At 38.7% G+C, this 22,930-nt stretch overlaps 1 protein-coding gene across 1 annotated transcript in view; it reads left to right on the forward strand.

Moving 5' to 3' along the window:
- Positions 1-18,430, forward strand: part of AK7 (adenylate kinase 7) — a 119,853-nt gene extending 101,423 nt beyond the window's left edge. Inside the window, exons 13-18 of the mRNA XM_077123483.1 lie at positions 4,070-4,198; positions 4,456-4,524; positions 11,503-11,700; positions 14,300-14,520; positions 17,531-17,689; positions 17,980-18,430. Coding sequence (XP_076979598.1) covers positions 4,070-4,198; positions 4,456-4,524; positions 11,503-11,700; positions 14,300-14,520; positions 17,531-17,689; positions 17,980-18,018 — 815 coding nt within the window. The 3' untranslated portion in view covers positions 18,019-18,430. The remainder of the gene's footprint in view (positions 1-4,069; positions 4,199-4,455; positions 4,525-11,502; positions 11,701-14,299; positions 14,521-17,530; positions 17,690-17,979) is intronic.
- The last annotated feature ends 4,500 nt before the right edge of the window (positions 18,431-22,930 follow it).

Here is a 22,930-nt window from a genome sequence, read left to right on the forward strand (position 1 = left end):
TTGGAGTGTTCTGACAGAGTCCTGTCTCCAAGATAAGATATTGCTTTATGAGGACACCTGTGGAAGGAAATCTAGCAAGGTCACATTGAGGGATGGGGGGCTGGGAGTCCTAGGAATCCGCAGGTGTACATGGGGCTGTGTACACACACCTAAATCTAAGCTGTGAGCCATCATCAGTGCAATGAGCCATGCTGCCCCCTGGAGAAGAGGCAAGAACATCTAGTATTCAGGCTGACAGGCCTAAACCCTCAACACTGTTTAAAGCCATAAAGTTCTTGACAGAGACTTATATAATTGATCTGTTCAGAGAGCCAAAATTCCTGTCCAAGGGGTTAGCGTGACAGGATAGCATAAGGCACTATCTGAGCTCTTTTCATGCCAAGGGAGGTGACCAACTAGAACAAGAGTAATAGTGGAGTCTGTGCCGAGCTGAGAACAGTGAGTGAATTCTTCAACTTAAGAAGGGCCTGTTCTTGGCAGGAGACTGTTCTTCCCCCAGGAACAAGGGAGGGCAAACTGGTTTGGCAGCCCCTGTCAAGAAAGATGTAAAAGGGGGACTAGGTGGGGCTGGGTCAGGGTGGGAGGAAGCAAAGGAAGTTGTCTCTGGGGGGAAGTTGATAAAAGAAAAACTTCTCATGCACTTTAGGATCTCAAAGCTTTCTTGAATGATTCATGAATCGGGCAGCATCCCATTCAGAAAGCAGAAGAGCGCTTCACCCAGGGTGTGGAAAGGAGAAACTCATATAGGGCAATTGCAGAAGCAAGTGAAAAAATGTTCTGATTCGCTGGCATTAAGTTTCTATTTTACTGGGGTGGGGGTGTGGTCTCACAAACTGGGGAGCAGGTGGTTGCTTAGGAATGAGTAAGTTAGCTGCTGACAACTGATGGGCTGTTTTTAAATTTGTATTTTTTTTTTTTTTGGCCCAGTAGGGCATTTACAGGAAATAGATACGAGCTTGGTTTTTGGTTTTGCGCATCCATGTTGGGCCCATTAGATATTTTTTTAAGTATTTCTTTTTTGTATAACATATATACAATGCAAAGAAAGAAAAAAAGCAATAATGTTCAAAGCATTCTTCAACAAGTGGTTACAGAACAGATCCGAGTTTGTCATGGGCTACCATTCCATCATCTGAGATTTTTCCTTCTAGCTGCTCCAAAACACTGGAGACTAGAAGGAATACTTCTTTTTTTTTATCATCACCATGAACTTTTTTTTCTTTTTTTGTGAAAAGTAATATATATATATATATATATACAAAAAAGCAATAAATTTCAAAGCACGTCACAACAATTAGTTGCAGAACAGATTTCAGAGTTTGGGATAGGTTACAATGCCACAATGTTAGGTTTTTACTTCTAGCTGCTCTAAGATAATGGAGACTAAAAAATATCAATATAATGATTCAGCACTCATACTCATTTGTTAAACACTACCCCTGCATAACTCTGTCATCACCTTTGATCATTCTCTCACTATGCCCATTTTAACTTTTTCATGTCAGTAATATGGAATAGGGGCATGAACTAGTTGATATTCTGGAGAGGCTGGGCCCTCTGGGTTTCAGGATTTATGTGATCCAGGAACCCATCTGGAGGTTGTAGGTTTCTGGAAAGTTATCCTAGTGCATGGAACCTTTGTAGAATATTATATATCACCCTAGGTTTTCTTTAGGAATGGCTGGAATGGTTTTGGTTGTGGAGGGCCCACTAGGTTTTATTTCTCAAAGGTAGTCTTTGGAACCACAACTGACCCTTCCCACTCCTCTTCCAGTCTACTCACCCACTTCCTACAAGACTGGGAAAGTTCATATAATTCTCTTTAATGTTGGGATAATATCTTTTCATCCTCAGATTTGTCCCCCAAAGGCTTCCTAGCCATATTTACCTGAAACCCAGAACATGGGCCTTTATTATGTTTGAGCAAACAAAACCTTTGAACCTACCGCGTGAGCATACACAGAAACCCCAGAGTCTGAGGACACAGAGGCTAGCTCACTTTTCCCTCACATGACCTGTGATTCCAATGATTCCAGTGAAACAGGTTTTATAATCCCACAGTGAGACAGCTCCCTGTCCCACATCATAATTCCACCCGCACTGGCCCCTGAGAGAGCAGCCAGAATAAGAACTTCTCTGTAAAATGCTAGAAGGCACTAATTATAGATCTTTTTGCTCACTTTATATATTTCAAAAGTGCTGTAGAATTTTTGAACCCACATGGTAGGATTCTGGGTAGTCATTAGACTACTCTTTCCATATTAAAAGTTTGAAAATCAAAAGTTGGGGGAGGGAGAGAAATTCTGTAAATGTGTCATTTTCACAGTGTATATAACCATGCAAGGATTCTTACTAAAATCTTGGTTTACAGCTCTCTATTTGTCAACTATGTTTTAATAATGATCAACATAGGTTAATATTAGCACCTTTAATATTATTGGAACTTAAAAGAGAGACTTAATAGTATTTAGAGCTTCTTAAAAAGCAGTGTGAGCATTTTAAAAGCCATCCGGGAAGGCTGTGCTTGTTCATTTCAAAGCAGAAGTGGCAGCCCCCTACCACGGAACTCAGTGCTGGCCCAAGGTCGTGGGTGTATTTCTAAGAGTTCACAGTTCTCTAAGGAAAGTCACATGGGTTTGGCCCTTTGTGTCCTGCGCAATGCCTCTACGACATTCCATAACTATCATAAGCTGTTGCTAGCTGCCCCCTTCTTGCTTTCTGAACACTCACATCCTGAATGAAACAGAAATGAATGGTGAAGCTCAGGGCCTGAAATAGACCGAGGGATGCCTTACAGGGACCACAGCTAGATTTTTGAGTACACACATTTCCCTGACAATGAAGCCTTTAAAAAATGAAAATAGACTGCTGAAATAAAACTAGTCTTTGAATATTGGTGAATCCCTTGGCATGTTTTTGTTTGGCTTTATTTCTTTGCACTGCTGTGAATCTTACTGGTAAGTAATATAAAATCATTCCCAGAAATTTCATAACGATAAATAACACCTTTGGTTAGTTTTTGTTTTTGCTGTAATACTTCAATTTCTGAAAGACACAATTCTTTTCTAATTATTCATGTGACAAAGAAAGATAGTAGAAAGGGGTTTTAATTAGATCATATTGCTGTCATTAACAGGGTGATGAAAAGAGGATGGTATGACCAAAAACTATTTTACATTATTGACCCACTGATAAAGAAACTAAAAGTATAGTACAAGCCTGGAAATGACTTCAGAGATCAATTTCTCAACTAACCAAACTTTATTTTACTGTAATGTGTACATTAAACAATGTCAGGACAGGGCTGTGCCTTAAAAATGACAGTTGGTCAATACTTACAATGGAATGATAACTGAACACTGTGGTGGAGTTGCATGGTGTTCTCATTTAACTACTGTGCCAATTTTAGAAGGAGCTCTTTCCTCCTCCATATCCCCAAGCAAGTCCAGGAACACAATGCCAGGGGCTTGAGATGGAGCTGGGCGAGGGGGGGAGGGAGTGGCCACTATAGGGAATATGCCAACTAGAAAAGGTAGGAAGGAGGGTGCATGGGGAGGATGTCTTTGAAGGTCAGAAAAAGCTTGACTTTTATTCAGTCAGCAAATATTTATTGAGCGTCTACTACTAACAAATCCTGTGCTAGCAACCTATGTGAATATTATCTCAATTCTCACAATGGAAGCACTGATTATAATGTGTTAAGAGTGTAGCAGCATAATATCGAAACAGATTTGAGGGAACCCTACAATTAAGGGGGAGCATTCTGGATTTCTCCATTTACTCTTCATTCATTTTCACCCAAAAGTTATGATAACAGAACAGTTTGAAAGTATAGACATCAATATTTGCTTCTGTTCTTTCTTGTAGTCAAACAATTAGGTTCTCCTACTTTATTGTGTATTAGAATTAACATGATGTGTTCAAAATACAAAATCACATTTTTATTTTAAGGGCAAAAATAAGGGGTTTTCAATAGAAAATTTAATTACCCAACAATGTTCAAGATGACTTTAAAATATAACCTCTCTGTAGAATGTGATTGCACAGTAATATTTTTTCTCTTTATTAGGCAGACTAGAAGATCAATACATAATTAGATTTATGAAAGAAAAGCTAAAATCCATGCCTTGCAGGAATCAAGGTTACGTTTTGGATGGATACCCAAAGACCTATGATCAAGCAAAAGACCTGTTCAGTCGTAAGTTTGAGTGTTCCTTTTATATTGAGCATTTATATTCAGATAGGTTGCAACTTTATTCTTCAAGGAAATAGTCATTCAATTAAAATTTAAAAATCAGAGAGGCTATTTGTAAAAGTCTTTTTCTAAAAGTCTTCTACTTGTGGTTCTGGTCTATTTTTATTAGTGACTGCAAGTTAAAATATTTTAATTTTTTCCTAAGATACATGGTAATAATGCTAATAAAGATGATGTGTATTTTGTTTTTCTTTTATTAGAAGAAGAAGATGAGGAGGAAGAAGAAGTCAGAGGCAAAATGTTTCCGTTTGATAAATTAATCATACCTGGTAAGTTTAAAATATTTGAGATCAAATTCAAAGGAATTCTATTCAATATCTATTTTCTGCCAAAATAGTCTTTTTGAGTTTAATAAACTAGATTTTTCTTTTTTCGATAAAAAAAATAGATACATACAGACACAAACTTCCAAACTAGTGAATGGGTTAGGAGTAAATATCAGGGATTTTAAAGTTCTCAAATGTATGAAACTCTGTTTGCAAACACTCATTGTACAGTTCTGTCATTTAACAAAGCAAACAGTAGCAAATCTGTTGCTACTTTAACATGTGAGCTAGTTGTGAGACCATCCAGGACCCAGTAACCATAGCAACTTCCCTGTTCTGTTCTAAGTGCCAGTGATGCCATCTTGGCCATCTTCTCTGGAACATTCGGAATCCCTATTTGAGACTGGGCAGATACTGTTAACATTGTAGCACTTCCATTCCATGTATTTACAGGACGTTTCACAATGTACTTTTGAAAGTAGAGCATAAACAACTTGTTCTGCACGATAGGATTTGCCAAGTATCTAACAGGCATTTCTTGTGAACTTGCCATGAACTTTAAAAAGTTATATTGTTGTTGCTGATAATGATGCTGTTGTTTTTAATCTGTGTGCATGAGGGTTAATCATGGGGAATAATTTTTCATCCTGTAGTAAATACAGAAATGGCGATTTTCAGTACAAGAACAAGATTGTAACTAAGAAGTGCCTGCTCACTGTGCAAAAGTCCTAAGGGAATCAGTTTGTGGCTGTAATTGTCCCTTCTTCTTGGTCCAGCACAGCTTGTGGTTAAGCTTCTGGAAGCACTGAGAACATCAGATAGCAGTCCTACTCCAGGATGGTTATTTTCTGTTAGGCTGTGGGCTCTGCAACCTGTGGCAGACACACAAAATGCCAAAGGAATGATTGCCTCAAATTTCAAATTCATTTAAGTATTCACCTTAAGAAAAAGTTCAGAATATAAAGCAGAGGATTCCAACTAACCAGACACTGTCCACCATTCATTGCAAACCCCATGGTTTGCTGAGACAGTTGGATGAAGTTCAACAGACAAAAGGGATATGATCTCATCAAACCTTTCCATAGCCCTAAGAGCCAGGAATTACACCTTCGTTTACCTGATCAGAAGCGAAAGCCCAGAGACTTATCCATATCTGCCCTGCTGTTAAGTGGCAGGGCTTTAAATTCAAACATTTCTTACCCACTGGCTCTAAAAGACAGAATAAATGAAGCCATCCACAAGAGAAGGAAATGGAAACGCAAAGGTAAAATGAGGAGTGTTTCTTAATCACAGTCCACTGGGCTGCCCTCTCTTTCTTGAGCTCAGTCCAAACATGTCTAAGATGTAATCTATTTGGCATGGTTAGTCTAGTCTAGTAAATGACTTTTTTTCAGAAGTTGTCTTTATTTTTCCTATCTCCCTGAAAGAACTTAGAACATTCATGCTTGACTTGAGTGATGAAACATTCGAATCTATGATAATCCAACTCGATGTGGTATTGTCTGTCATTTAAAAATCATGGTATTAAGTAGTGAAAATGGTCTAAAATTGATCATGGTGATGAATGCACAGCTATGTGATGATACTGTGAGCCATTGATTGTATAGTTCAGATGGTTTATATAGTGTGTGAATACATCTCAATAAAATTGCATTAAAAAAAAAAGAATAAATCATAGTATTGAGGGCTGAAAATCTCCCTGGCAGCATGGAACATGATTCCCAGAGATGAGCCTGGCCCTGGCACTTTGGGATCAACAACGCCTTCCTGACCAGAAGAACGGAAAGAAATGTAATAAAAAAAAAAGGAATCAGTGGCTAAAAGAGTTCAGATAGAGTCAAGAAGTTATTCTGGAAGCTACTCTTCTGCAAGCCACAGCTAGATGTTGCTAAATACCATGGTATTCCAAACTTTAACCAACATCATTCCTCTTAACCCTAAAGAACACCTAGGGCTCTCTATCTGAGATTGTACAAAAGTTTCACACACTAAGTTGACTTTTCAGAAACCTATAACCTCCAGATGGTTCCTATGCCAGATAAGTCCTGAAATCCAGAGGGGACAGCCTCTCCAAGAATATCAACTAGTTCCATGCCCCTATCCCATATTGTGGACATGCATTTTCAGTATGAAGAAGTTGGAATGGGCATGGCTCAAAAATCCCCAAAGATTGATAGAAGGATCAAAGGAGGAGGAGTTATAACAGAGAAAATAGGATTTATTGAATGAGTATAACTGCTGAATCACTCTATTCATATCTTTAAGTTTCCAGTGTCTTAGAGCAGTTAGAAGGAAAAACCTGAAATTGTGGAAGTGTAACCCATACGACACTTTGAAATCTGTTATATAACTACTTGCTAAAATGTACTTTGAAATTTATTGCTTTTTTGTATGTGTGTAATATTTCACAATTAAAAAAAAACATTAAAAAGAAGAAGAAAGAAAAAAATTGTGGAATTGAATTTGGGAAGGACTTCCAGGAAAGACAGTGAGGAGTTGGGAGCTCTGGGACTCAGTTCTTCCACCAACAGCTATTAAACAGGTAGGAACTTCTGAAACTATTGTTCTGGGGCTCTGGAGGCAAGAAGAACACTGTACAGCATCCAAGGAAGAGCAGGAGAAAGAGGCTGACAAACTATGGTAAAGAATAGTGGGTTGCTCTCTCCTGGTAGTGGCTCCCTCAGGAGCCAGTCAGTAGCTAGTTGCTACCGTCAGAAGGCGACATAAAAATCCTCTTTCCCAAGAACCGGTGTTTGGGGACACAGCACATCACTGATTACTTCTCTTGATTAGCAAATTTCAATCGATGAGTTCCAGCTTGGAATTAGGGTTTCAGTCTGTCCTGGACAAAGGCGGTAGCAGCTATTGTTTCAACCCCAACTCAGACAGAGACAGAGATGGTGAACATTTAAAGATGCAGCACTTCCTCAGGGCTCCAGGGAATGATTAAAAGAAGGACTGCATTTGCTGGGCAGGCCAGGAAAGCACAGATTTGGGGAGCCATCAGAGGCTTCTGGTACCCTTCCTAATCCCCTCCCCAGGACACTTTGCAGCCAGTCTGTGCCCCCTGAATGGATCCTTGACTCTGTTTTGGATGGGAAATACTGACTTGGGAAAATCCTTCCAGGAGTGACCTACCTCCCAGAAGTTGTCATCCAGACAAAAACAACTAGAGACAAAGAAAGAATTGTAAAAAACTACAGAGGCAAAACAGAAACAAACAGAACAAATCGAGATTACTGGAGAAGGAACAAAGAAAAGGAAGCTTTCTCCTAGAGGTGAAACAATTGCAGAAAAAGTGCCGTTTTAGAAATTATACCACAAATCCACAGCTTCTCTAATTAAAAAAAAAATAAGGAAAAGAAATCATTTGTTTTACCACTGCTGTTAGCCTATATTCAGTTTGATTCTTTTCAGGTCTCCTAGTAAAAGGAAAAAATTTATAATTGTGCTACCTGATGAACATGGAAAACTTAATTAAAATGGATTTTCACATGACTCCAGACAACCAAATACAATGACTTCTTTGTTTGTACAATCTTATCTAGCAGAAATCTGTTACTTTCTATCCATGGTTAGCCAGTACAGGAACAGTGGATATTCTGAATCATTATTCCAAGATATTACAAGAACCGGACGTTCTCTCTGAATCATAAAAGAGAAAGGACTTTTAAAAAGTATGTATCACTCATAAATGAATGAGTCTGACTGTGTTCCAATAAAAGTATTTATGGGCAGTGGAATTTGGGAAAAAAATATGTATCATTCTAGTGGGAAGTATATTTCATCATATTAAAAATTCTTTGAAAATCGGAAGCCCAAACATGTCACTTACTGTCTACAATATTTGATTAACTGGAATCTTCCATTTCTCAATCGCTCTTGGGATAAAAAACATAGTATATTTTGAAATGCCGAGATTATTAACAGAACTATTAAGTTTTTATCTAGATGTCTGATACTATGGAGCTGAAGCAGATTAAATTTCCAGTGAATTTATTGACATAATTTAGAATTAAGTATTACACCATGTTGTGGGGTCCAGCCATCTCCCTTCCTTTTCAAAATGTAGCTACTCATGAAAGTCAAATTGTTGAAAATGCGCAAAACTAAAACAGGTCAGAATAGTCTTAGTACAAGATGATGATTATAAATTTATAGGATCTTATTCCACAAGCTCAGTCCTTAATCATTTTTTGTCTGTGCTCTGCCTGGTGCGCTTACATCCATCTCCAGTTCAAGAAAGCCTGCTGGAATACCAGTAAGAATGGCATTCTGTGGTGAACCAAGGCCATTTTAGAAAATACAAAAGAAATCATTCCCAAGCTTTGGCAGGGGTCACATTGTGTGTGTGTGTGTGTGTGTGTGTGTGTGTGTGTATGTGTATGCTGTGTGGCTGGGTTACATTTCATTATTTTTCCATGTGAGTATACAGTTATAGCAGTACCATTTGTTGGATTTTGTTTGTTTGTTTTTTGGGAAGTGCATGGACCAAGAATCGAACTCCGTCTCCCACATGGCAGACGAGAACTCTACCACTGAACCCCACTTGAACCCCACTTAACCCCTTTGGCAGGTTCTCTTTCTTTCTTTCTTTCTTTGTATTTTGTATTAACAAATCAAAACAACCTATAAACATGAACGTTCTTAACCTACAAACATTCCATGTATGGTGTACAATCAATAGCTCACAGTATCATCATATAGTAGTATATTCATCACCATGATCATTTTTTAGAACATTTGCATCACTTCGGAAAAAGAAATGAAAAGAAAAAACTCACACATAACATACCCCTTATCCCTCTCTCTCATTGACCACTAGTATTTCCATTTACTCAATAATTTTAACCTTTGTTCCCCCTATTTTTTTTCTATACCCCTTACGACTCCCTTTCATTGTTCACTAGTATTTCAATCTACTCCATTTATTTTAACATTTGTTCCCCCTATTATTTATTTATTTTGAATCCATATTTTTTACTCGTATGTCAAATCATAGATAAAAAGAACATCACGAGGTTTTCACAATCACATAGTCACATTGCAAAATCTATATCATTATACATTGATCTTCAAGAAACATGGCTACTGGAACACAGCTCTACCATTTCCAGCACTTCCCTCTATCCTCTCTAATACACCTTAAACTAAAAAGGGGATATCTATAAAGTGCATAAGAATAACCTCCAGGATAACCTCTCAATTCTGAAATCTCTCAGCCACTGACACTTTATGTTGTCTCATTTCTCTCTTTCCCTTTCGGTCAAGAAGATTTTCTCAATCCACTGATGCTGAGTCCCAGCTCATTCTAGGATTTCTGTCCCCTGTTGCCAGGGAGGGAGTCATGTCCCTCATAGAGAGGTGGAGGACAGTGAGTCTGCTTGCCGTGTTGCCTGAGAGATAGGCCACATCTGAGCAATGAAAGAGGTTCTCTGGGGATGACTCTTAGACCTAATTTTAAGTAGACTTAGTCTGTCCATTGCAAGGATAAGTTTCATATGGACAAACCCCAAGACTGAAGGCTCAGCCTATTGATTTGGTTGTCCCCACTGCTTGTGAAAATATCAGGAATTCTCTAAATGGGGAAGTTAAATTTTCTCCCTTTCTCACCATTCCCCCTTTCTCGTCATTCCCCCAAGGGGACTTTGCAAATACTTTTTTATTCACTGTTCAGATCACACTGGGATTTATTGGGGCATCACTCTGGATGAGCCTACAAAATCTCATGCCCTATTCAAGGTTCCATGTACTTATGGTGTTGAATTAAACCATCCGTATAAGTTATATTAGGAAATGTACTTGTCAAAATATAAATTTTGTACCAAATAAACATTTTTTTCTTTAGTCCCACACATAAGTTAAGGTTTTAAACTAAGAATTACCATCTATTGTCAACACCCTGTAATATTGACTTTCCTTTGTTCTTTCTCATGTAGAAACATTTTTTAATTTTTACATTTACTCACTACCATTGTACACTCTAGGCATTCCTAGGTTGTACCATCTCAGTCTTTATCATCTTTATCTTCTATCTTTCCTTCTGGTTTCATTTGTGGTTTGGTAAGTTCTTAATGGTAGCAAATTATTTATGGTACACCTCACCACTAATTTTGGTACTCTGATTCCGTTGTTGAGAATATCTTGAAAATACTCTCATTGGAAAGTTTATTTCACGGAGCTGCACTTTCATCATTCATTTTCTCAATAAATATTCATCAAACTTGTATCAGAAGCTGAAGAAACAGTTGCTTTCATAGTTTAAAGGACAATTGTAAATGGGGTAAAATGGTCACCCTTACTACTGTGTGTTAGACTTTTGACAGGCACTGACCTCGTGGTTTGGATGCAGAGGTTTCCTCACTGAGTGGTGAAAGAGCTAGATCTATGGGAAAGTTTAAAACCCAAGGGGAGACTCCATTTTCATCAGTTTGGCAAACCAGCCATCATTTCACCAATTGCCATGGGTCTCTTTGGGAACCTGTGATACTGTGCTGAAAGAGGCAAGCTGAGGATTCACTGGGAATCTGATGATATCACAGGTTTAGTAGAGATTTGCCATTTATATTTCCTGCTGCTTTTATTAAAAGGAAGGAATGAAGCATCGTGCATGGGTGGTTCAGTGGTAGAATACTTACCTTCCATGAGAGACCCAGGTTCGATTCCCAGACCATGCACCTAAAAACAACAACAACAACAACCGAAAAACGGGGATGGAGGGAGAAAGAGACAAAAAGGGGAAAAGATCACACAAAACACCAATTTGGATAGACTTTATGGTGGTGTAGTCTCTGAAAATTCTTGTGCTTTGCCTATATTTATTCCCAGTGAGAGGCGCCAAGAAGGGCAATTTGACAGGCCATTTGGGGCAAATCCTGGCAGGTAACCAATGATTGTGATTAGCAGTAGCCCCTTCACCAGCACCTGCTTAGCTAGCGTTGCTGTCATTGTGTCAATTCAGGAGCTTCTCCTTTTCTCCAGAGTTTGTTTATTCGCTTGACGCCTCGGATGAGTTTTTGAAGGAGCGGGTGATGAATCTTCCAGAGAGCTTTGTGGCGGGCACCCACTACAGCCAGGACCGGTTCCTCCGGGCTCTGAACAACTTCCGGGACATTAACACTGATGACGAGACTGTCCTCAACTATTTCGATGAACTTGAAATCCACCCGATACATATAGGTATGAAAATAACTCAAGAATAATTTGAATGTTAAGAGCCACTGATCAGTGTCAGGGACACTTCCCTCTGGCAAACCCCAGTGCTGGTCTTAATGGGATTGTAGGGCCTGGGGAGCAGCAGGGAGTATTATAACCCTGTGCCTGGGTGCAGGAAGCGGCAGAACAAGTGAGGCTCTCTTTCTGGAGGGTTGTTGTACTTGAGGATTGGAGATGGGAGGGGCATTATTATTATTATAGGAAACATATAATATATTATGAAGTCAAATGCCAAGCTGACATATTTTAAAAAAAATAGAAGTAGGCCACTTCAAAGAAATCTGTGTTGGCTGCAGGTTGCCTTGGGCTATCCCTTCCACGCCCTCTCCCTTTCCATTTAAGTGTCGTTGGCCCCACTGCTCTTCCCCCAGCCTCTGCTGGCTTTCCGACTGACCAGCTCACCCCTGCAACTACCCAGGAAAGCAAACTGCTCCTTATGGAATTCCTCCTTGCTCTCTGTAAACCCTTAGCTCAGAGCTTAACACAAAGGAAGCACTCAATAAACAGGATCTCTCATCAAACTCAACAGCGCCTTTATTGTTCCTGGCCCCAAATCTCAACTTCCATAGATCTTTCTACTGCCTTTGGATTAGTGGATCCCTGAACTTCCTCTCTAGCCTGCTAGGCCTTGACACTGCTTTCCCTTCTAGGTTTAGTGAGAAACTACCAGTCCCTTGTCCTGTGGGAGTTCACTTCTCAGGCTAATCCCTTGAGCCACCTAAGGCCTCTCTACCCAGATGGGACTGGATTTGGACCTGAAGTGTTTGAAGCCTAGAGTTTAGGAGATAACATCAGCAAGAGGCAAGAGAGCTGATTCCACTTCTGTATTTACTAGCTGTGTGACCTTGCCTCCATTTTCTCATTTGTGAAATAGAAGAATGATCTTGGCTTATAGAACAGTTACAAATGGTAGAGGAAACACATGTAAAGTGCCTGGCACACTGAAAGAGTTCAACAAGTAGTCATTAATTTTGTTACCACTACCAATAGAAGACATAAAATGATGTGCCATTAAGAAATAAGAAGGAGCACAATTCATAAATCTGAAAATTCTTCATCTCTGTTTTGTACCCTAGGCAGTGATTAGGTTTTGTGCCTGTCTGATATGCTTATGCAAATTAGACATATGTTTTATATATAAACACTAAGGATTCTATGCCTACTGATACAGAAATTGGTTTGCACTATTTAATTAGAGAACTAGGAAAGAATGGGGAACATATTCCAGAACAAAAGTAATTGTTATTTTTTCTGTACAGCCCAACAAATTATCTCTAGAAAAATCAGGAGAGCTCACGTGAGAAGCATTGATAAAGAGAGGATTGCCTGAGGGGATGAAAGAGTCACAGACGTGTTCCCTGTCTCATTTTGTGTGCAGCCCAGCCTCAGATAGGCCTGGAATGGGACCCTGCAAAGGTGCTGGGAACCCCATTCTCTCTCTGCATCTCTGGCCTCTCCTGCTCTCGTTGTCTCTTTATTCCTCTCTCTCCCTGGGCCACTGTTCTTTCCTTCATCTCTGGACCACTTGATGGACTTAAGCCACCCTGCAGCACTGGAGTTTACATGTTACGCTGAGAGCTAAGCCAAGAGCTGGACTTACTCTCTCAATACTCATTCCACATTCTGGAAGGATATCTTGGATGGTTCAGAGGTGGTTCAGTGTCTGCCCTGGTCCAGTCATCAGCTCCCTGCCCCAGGTTCAGCATAGGAGAGCTGGTGAGAATGTTGTTCCCTCCCAGCAGGTTCTCCATGTGTTCAAAATCTTCTAAGGCACTTAAGTGGCATTATCATTATAATTACTCTATTAGATGAAGTATAGAGAAATCCATCTAAATATCTGAGGTAATGACTTTTTTTCTTCTTTTTTGTGGACATACTTCCCCCCACCAACCAATTACCAAGGCCCTGCGATGTCGTACTGTGCCTCTAGTCAAGGTCACACAATACAAATATGGGGACTCGCCAGTGGGGGTGTGGCTACCCAGAGCGAGGTCTGGAGGGCATCAGAACCAAAATGTATTCACTGCACACCTTTCTCTATGGATGCCTCTACACATCCACAGGAGAGTGGCAGAGAGCTTACTACCTTAACATTTAACTGACTAACTGAAATAACTCATTTTTTAATGAATTTTAAACGATCCCAGAATCATTCATTCTCAGAAATGGAAAAGAGAAGAAATCTTGATAGAGATATTTCCAACAATGCAGGAAATCCTAATAGAAGTGTCTATATCTGTGCTTGAACACTTCCAAGGATGGAGAACTCATTACTTTTGAGTCAGTCCATTCCCCTGTCTATCCACACACCCAACATTGATTATTAGAACTCTCTTTCTCACAGATTGCAGCCCAGAACTTCCTATCTCTAACTCCCAGGCAGTGGTCTGATGTTTGCCAGTGAGGAAGGAAATTCTGAAGTGTCTTGTCAACTAGCAAAGGAAACCTCGATGTGGCCATTTATATAAAAATCAAGTTTATGGTAATAAATGTAAGGAATTTTCCTAATGGCAGACAGGCCTAGAATGAAAGCAGGTGTTGATCTCTCTCTTGGTATTTAAAGATGTAGAGAAACTTGAAGATGCTCAGAACAGACTTGCCATCAAACAGCTGATCAAAGAGATTGGGGAGCCTCGGAATTATGGGTTAACAGATGAAGAAAAGGCAGAAGAGGAGCGCCGGGCAGCCGAAGACCGGCTGGCCAGAGAGGCTGCCGAAGAGGCAGAACGGGAGCACAATGAGGCCCTGGAGACAGCTGCCAAGATCGCGCGTTGGGAGGAGTGGGTAAGTGTGCGCAAGTATGCAGGTGCCTGCTACAGTGTGTGTGTGTGTGTTTGTGTTAGTGTCTGTGAGAGTGTGAGTATATGTAATGAGTGTATCTGAATGTGAGCATGTGCATGTGCATGTGTGAGGCTATGTGCGTGTGTGCATGTGAGAGCATTAGTGTGTGTGTCAGAGTGTGTCTATGAGTATGTCCATGTGTGCCAGTGTTATGTCTGTGAGTGTGTCATGTGTGACTGTATTAATGTCTGAGTGTGTCCATTTATGAGTTTGTATGAAAATATGTATGTAAATGTGTGTGTGGAGGGCAACAAAGCCAATTAGGCCAGTTCCACTTCCCATCCTGCTATAGAGAAAAGTCACAAAAAATACCTGAAAGAATATGTAGGCTTTTTGGGTAATATGTACCATTTAAAAAAAGATGCCCATGGTCTTACTCAGTATTAGTAATGAATATAACAATAGCAATTTCAGTAGTCCACTAATACAACCCTTTAACTGTGTAACGTTTTACTACATGTCAACCTTGTGAATGTGAAAGACAAATGAGAGTCAAGTTTGCCGGCCACAGCATTTTATTTGGAACACCAAATTTTTGCTGCAGCAAAGGAAGCCAGAATGCAAATAGCTTCAGGGTTCTAGGGATGGCAGAGGAGTTTTATAGACATAGAAAGGAAATTAGCTTGACTCCTGTTGATTGGACCAGGGTTTGTCCATCTTATAGGTGTGGGTTTAAGGCAAGTGGTGCTTGAAAGATTTCAAAAGATAAAGAGGAAATTACAGAAGCCATGGGGTTGGGGTGGGGATGGGGGCACTTTGAGGAGACCCAGGCTTTCTCTGTACAATTTTATCAAGAGGTAGTTACTTTGATTTTCCTCCACTAACCCAACCGACTTGGTTGGTCAACCTTTTCCTACACCTACTTCTTCCCCATATCATCAAGTTATACCTATTCTGTTTCCTACAGTAACACTCAAATCCATCGTTCCTCAGCTCTCTTTCTCTCAATCAGGGTCATCTTTGTTTCTCACCAGAATTACGTCGTGGACTCTCCCTGGCCTCTCCAGCTCCACCTCCACCTCCACCTATCTCCCATTTGATGCCACACAGCTGCCAGGTGATCCTTCTAGAGGGCAAAGCCACCCCAGTCATTCTCCGTTTAAAACTCTTTACATACTGTCCATCAATTCTCGATCTTGGTTCTAGAGGTCCTTTGTGACCCAGGACACTTCTAGTATCCCTCAATTTTCAAAAATGCCACAAGGATCTTCTTCCTGCCATCAGCAGGCATCTTTCCAGCGAGGACTTTCCTGGCCACCATATGTATAATTTCAATCCCTGTCCCTCCACATGTCATCATTCCCCTTTTTACTTTTAAATATTCCTCTCTGCACTTTATTCCAACTTACTGTGTATTTTATGTATCTATTTTGTCATCGATCTTTTCTCTGCACAGAATTTAAGTTACACGAGGACAGGTATCTTTGTTCATCACTATACCTGGCGCATAACTGGCACTCAGCCATTATTTGTGGAAGGAAGGAAGGGAGGGACAGAGGGAGGAATGTAGGCCAGCCTTACGCACACATGCATCTTTGGGTGCCTCGTCATAAACTACCATATTTCTAAACTACCCTCTAGCAAATGTAAACCAGATCACACACCGTTTAACAATGCCTGTTTCTCTACACCTTTGCCAACCCTGCTTTCCTAATTTTGTTCACACATGCCAATCTGATAAACAGAAATCAATCTCATTGTTTTCACATTCATTTCTTTGATTGCTGGCTTAACAACTCTTCCTGTGTTTGTCAGGCATTTCTATTTCCTGCACATTTTGGGCTGTGTGTCTTTTATTTTATGAAAAGAACTCCTGATGAGATAGTACAATAGAGTGTACTGTTATGAATTCAGTTTTCTACTCTATTCTCTTTCTATGTGTGCAGCCCAGAGCAAGTTATTTGCTGTTTTGGTTTCTCCATCTGTAAAATGGGGATAGTAACAACTAACCCATGCTACCTATTTCACACAGTCAGTGTGATAATTAGGTAGTTAATATATATCAAACAAATACGTAGAATAGAGCTTGGCAAACAGTATGTGCCCACATAATAGCTTTACAATACTCTAATGTTGTTGTTTACAATACTTGGCAAATAGTTTTTCTCAGTTCATCATTTACCTTTTAAAATTATTTATGGTGTGCTGTCTTTTTGGCTGCACAAAAGCTTTACATTTACATGTAGTCAAATCCAACAATCTTTTTCCCATTGTGATTTCTGGGTTTGCTGCCTTGCTTGGAAAAGCCTCCTTCCAACCCCAAAAATGTCAGGACTCTATCCTATAAGTGACAGAAAAGCAAATTTCAAATGGCTTAGCCATAAAGTGAATTTACAGTTCACATGAACAGAAAAGCCCAGGGGATGGACTGGCTTCAGGCCAGTGATACAGTGGCTCAAATGATGTCACAAGGACCTAGGATCCCCCTGTCTGCTTTGCCTTCGCTAGGTAGCTTCTCCCTCTGACTCCAACTTATGTGCTCTATATTGACTAATGTGCCTGGCCAGGAGGCTTAAGTCCCACCCACACCACTAGGCTGAGAAGGGAGAGGCGGTTTGTCAAAGGAAATCTATAATTACTGTTCCCATGAGAAAGGGAGCTGTGTGCTGGTGAAGAATAACACATGCCCACTACATTTGTACCCTCCAGACTTTCTAGCCACGCTTTTATGATTTCCTTTTTATTCTTTTTGTCTTTGCAGCATCTGGGCACAAAAAAATTATTTTGGCTTAAGAAGTGAGGTCAGAATCCAGTTAGTACTTTCTAAATGTCTAGCCTGTTGTCATAACACCATTTACATCTTTGCTGATTTGAAATGCCATCTTCATCACAATGTGATGAACATTTTTAATGGTATTTATTTATAATGTACTGTGGGGTAAGTTGTGTAAACACATTCTCTTCTTTTAGACTGTATATTTATACCCTCACCTCCCAAATGTTCTGTTTGTAGAATAAAAGACTAGAGGAAGTGAAAAGAGAAGAAAGAGAACTACTGGAGGCCCAGTCTATCCCACTGAGAAACTATCTAATGACCTACGTTATGCCAACTCTTATGCAGGGTTTGAATGAATGTTGTAAGGTCAGACCAGAAGACCCTGTTGATTTTTTGGTAAGAGATTTAGTATTGTGGGCTTTTTAAAAAATAGCAGTTTTAGAATAAAATATGCAAGAATCTAAACAGAAACCAGTTAAGACAGAGAAATCTTCTGATTATTTGTGAAATAGCCTCTAATACATTTATAGTTTATAAGATTTTTATTTTTCATCTGAAAGTACAAGTTTTATGTACTTTAATTTTTAAATGTCTAAACATTAATTGTAAAAATATACGACTAATAATAAATATCTTGTAGTTTATGTAAATTATTGACTTGTCTTTTTTCTTTTTTTGAATTACAGGCAGAGTATCTCTTCAAGAACAATCCTGAAATGAAGTGAAACTGTACCTCATGTCATACACCTTTACAGAGCTAGAGATAATATTGTAATCTGAAAATTTACTTTAAAAATGATTTTTCAGTTTTGGGAAAAAAAATTTTTTTCTGCAAACAAATATTCTTTTAATTAGAATCATTACAAAAAGTCACATGACAATGAGTGACTAGTTCATTAAAACTACATTTGAAACAAAAATTGATAAGGTAACTTTGCATAGCTCGTGGGACAAATATTGATTTACTAGTTCATTCTTACATCCTTGCTAAGTATTCTGCATACTAATGTTTACAGTAATTGGATTTACAGCACAAAGAAAATCAGACTATAATTACTTTAACATGCAGGTGAATGACGTTACATGATTTGTTATGGAACCAAAACTAATGGTATTAAAAATGGAAATTAATCGCAACAGTTTATGCTTTGTTGAGTCATAAGAAGTTAGACATGACTGATTTCCACAAAGTTGCTTTTTTGAGCTCACAGCCAGGATCCCAATCAGCAGGTCAGAAAGAACTGTAAACCATTAGGTGAAAACAATTCATGTAATAGAATGAATAATTATACATTTGTGATAATTAGAAAGTCACTGAATATTTCAATAAACTGACTTTATAATATAGGTTATCAACCCCTATGGTCTTTTCTAGCTCTAAAATTCCATAATTCCTAGAATTCCAATGAATGAGAAATTAGTTTAGGTTTATTTTAATGACATATATTTCATCCCTTTAAATAATGTAATGTGATATATAACTGCAGTATTTTTTATCAGGATAAAATACACATAACATAAAACTTACCATCTTAAGCATTTTAAAGTGCCCCAGTCAGTGGCATTAAGTACATTCACAATGTTGTGCAACCATCATCATTATCTAGTTTTTATCAGCCCAAATGGAAACCCTGAACCCAATAATCAGTCCCTCCCATTCCTCCCTAGTTCCCTCCAGGCCCTGGAGCAACTAATCTGCTGTCTTTGGATTTGCCTATTCCAGATATCTCATATAAATGGACTCATACAATATGTGGCCTTTTGTGTCTGGCTCCTTTCACTTAGCATTATGTTTTCAAGGTTCATTCATGCTGTAGCATGTATCGGTTCTTCATTCCTTTTTAAGCTGAATAATATTCCTTGTATGAATATATTACATTTTGTTTCTATATCCACATGGCTTGCTCTCACTTCATCCATCGCTCAGCTCAAATATCATCTTCACAGAGAATTATCCTAGATTATTCTATGATATCACCCTCTTCTCTTTCTTTACTCACACCTGACAAACATTGTGTGTGTTTATTGTCTGTCTCCCCCACTAAAATGTAAGGTAAAGGCAGGGATTTTGTTTTGTTTTGCTGTATCTCTGGAGTCTTAAAAATCACCTAGCTTCTGATAGGGGAACAATAAATACTTTATTAATTAATGGAAGCTATAAAGCAGAAGTTTTGTTATACTTCTATGCTTTTTATATTTGATTCAAATCTCCAGTCATTTAACCATGCTCATAACTAATTTACATTTCCATATGGCTGCAACTGAACATTGAGAAACTCTGAGGGTCACCAAGAGGCCTCACCAGGTGGCATTAATCTTGGTGAATTCATCACAGAGTCAAGCCTTCAGCCTTGGAACTTGAGAAGAGTGATTTTCGCAGTGTCCTGGCACAAACAGGACTCTTGAGATGCTGATTTGGTTAACTAGTATCCTAAAAGGCTAGAAGAGAGTACTTATTTGTTTACAGTGAAAACCATAATTGTCAAGTGGGCTGATACATGCACCCACTTCAACAGTACATTCTGTTCCTCGAAGCAGATTATATGATGAGCCAAATGTTCAGAAGTTCTTGGTGAAAACAAAATCAGGACAAGACCCCCTCTAGCTGGTTATATCCATTCCCATCACACCTGCCAGATGAGCCACCTTCCTGACTCTCCCTGACAAATCCTCTCTCTAGATATATTAATATGTTCACTCTTTTCAGGACTTGTAGACTAGAGCACATTGGCTCTCTTTAAAGTAACTTTACATATTTCTGGTTTGATCTATTAATGCCATTTTACAGTTAAGCACTCTGAGGCAATCTTTTTTTATTGCCCAAATCTGAGCCAGTTTAGCCTGTCACCACAAAGCATCTTTTCCTATACCTGTATTTTAGATTGGCATGTTCCTATATGACTTAAAAGAGCTGGTATCATTTACAATAAAATAGCTAGGGGCTATCTAAGAAAGTGTGGAAGGAGACTTCTACACTGAAATTACAAAACGTTGTTGAATGTAACTTAAAAACTAAATAAATGGAGGGACAAACCATATTAATGGTTTGTAAGGCTAAATATTGTTAAGGCATCAGTTATTTTCCTCAAAGGATCTGTAGAGTCAATGCTATCCCAGTCAAAATCCTCATCAGGTTATTTTTTTCCCTTTTTTCTTTTTTTTGGTGGAAATTGACAATCTGATTCTAAAGTGTGTATGGAATGCAAAGGATCCAGAATAGTCAAGGCAATCTTGAAGAAAAAAAAAAGAACAAACTTACAGGACTCTGGATATCAAAACTTATTGTAATGCTACAGTTATTAAGACAGACACAAAGAGCAATGAAACAGAAGAAGCCCAGAAACAGATCCACACATTTATGTTCTCCTGATTTCTGATTTACAACAAAGATGCTACAGCAATTCAATAGGGAATGTCTGGTCTTTTCAATGATGCAAGTCAAATTATATATCTTTATCTATATCTATGTCTATATCTGTATATCTGTATCATATCTATATAAAACCTTGTCTTCTACTTTACATTATATATGAAATTATTTTGAGAAGTATCACAGATCTAAAAGTGAAAATCAAAACAATAGTTTCTAGAATAGAATAAAACAAGAGAAATTCTTTATGAACCTGGGTGGGCAAAGACAACATCAAGGGAGTGAAAAGACAATCTGCAGAATGGAAGAGGATATCTGTAATGCATATATATGACAGAGGACTTGTACTCAGAAAATATTTTTAAAAATGCCTACAGTTCAATAAGAATGAGATTGACAACTCCATTTAAAGATAGGCAGATCACTTGAATGAGCACTTCAAAAAAGAGGCTTTCCAAATGAACTCTTAGCTTATAAAAAGTGACAAAAATCATTAATCATCAAGAAAATGCAAATTAAAAGCACAATGAGATTCCACTACAATCTTGCCAGATGGCTGAAATTAAATGGAATGATACTACCAAGTGTTGGCAGGCATAGGGAACAACTGAAATTCACATACATTGCTGTTGGATCATAGATTGGAACTACTACTTTAGAAAACCATTTGGGAGTGTTTACTAAGCTAAATAAGGTTGTACACATGGCACAGCAATTCCACCCCCGGATATATCCCCTATGGGGGATGAATGTTTATATTTACCATGTACAAGAATGTCCAAAACAACATATAATTCATAAAGGCCTCAAACTGGAAACAATCCAAATTGTCCACCAATAGGAGGAAGATATATTGTGAGTATATTCATACAAGTAATGAAAAAAGAATGAACTATTATTATCTCCAACAATACAAAGAATCTCACGGGCACAATGTTGAGCCAAAGAAGTCTGGCTCAAGAGTAAATGCTGTATGATTCCATTTGTGTGAACTTGAAAAGCAAGGTAACTAATTCGTAACGATGGAGATCAGAATAGTGGTTACTCAGGGTGATTCGGTGTTGGTGGTGGTGGTGACAGAGGGTTATCAATTTTGAGGAAACCTGCTGGGGTGCTGGACATTTTCTATATCTTGACTTAAGTGATAATTACATGGATAAAAATTCACATTCCTCAAAAGGAAAAGGACACTCAGAGATGGAGGACAAGTACAAAGGCCGTAATATTTGTACACTATGTAAGTTGTACTTTAATTATTGTTTTAAAAGAAAATGAAGGGAGTGCAAGGGTAATTTAAGGGGGTACAAAGGTAGTTCAGTGGTAGAATTCATGCCTGCCATGTGGGAGGCCTGGGTTTGATTCCCAGTCCATGCACTGCCCAAAAACAAACAAGCAAAAAACAAACAAAATTTCAACAAATGGTGCTGCAATAATGGGTTACTTATATGGAAAAATAATGAAATGTGACCCTGCCATATAGCATACAAAAAAAAATAAAGGAAATAGTTTACCTTAGAATTTCAGTAAAATATAGCATATTTTTTCAAAATTTAAAAACAATAAAAAACCTCTTCCTTAAAATGTGAACTTGTTCATAGCCACCAAGTTGCTTAGATCTAAGTAAGAAAAGAAACATATCATTTGAATCCCTATAAAAATGAAAAAATGAGTCTTTTATCTATTTAGAAAAATCAAAATTAATCAAAATGCCACCAAAATTCTTTAAAGTGTTTTTGAGTGTGGTACAATATAAGGTGTTGTACAAAGTTGGTTTAATTGATGTGGCCCCTGTCATCCTTGTCTGCTGGTATCTGTGCCCATGTGTAACCCCTATCCATTAAATGTAAGTGGAATCTGTTGAGATGCTTCTAACCAATGGAATAAGCAAAGCATCAGTTACATGAGATTGTGAATTACATCTTGCTAGCAGACTCTGTATTGCACTGTTGACTTGCATGCCTTGGTGAAGCAAGCTGCCATGTTGGAAAGGCCCACACGGCAAGGAACTGAGTGTGACCTCCAGCACATGGCCAGCAAGGCACTGAGGCCTCCAATCTAGCAGCTCTGAGGCACTGAATCCTGGCAATAACCACACCAAGTGTGGAATTGGATCCTTTCTTAGTCAAGCCTTCAAATGAGTCCCCAACCTTGCTTAACACCTTGACTGTGACCTTGTGAGAGACCCTGGGGCAGAGGAATAAAGCTAAGCCATGTCAGGATTCCTGAATCACAGAAAAAATTTGATATTACATGTGTGTTGTTTTAAG

The sequence above is a fragment of the Tamandua tetradactyla genome, chromosome 12 (assembly GCF_023851605.1).
Source record: "Tamandua tetradactyla isolate mTamTet1 chromosome 12, mTamTet1.pri, whole genome shotgun sequence".
Lineage (NCBI taxonomy): Eukaryota > Metazoa > Chordata > Mammalia > Pilosa > Myrmecophagidae > Tamandua > Tamandua tetradactyla.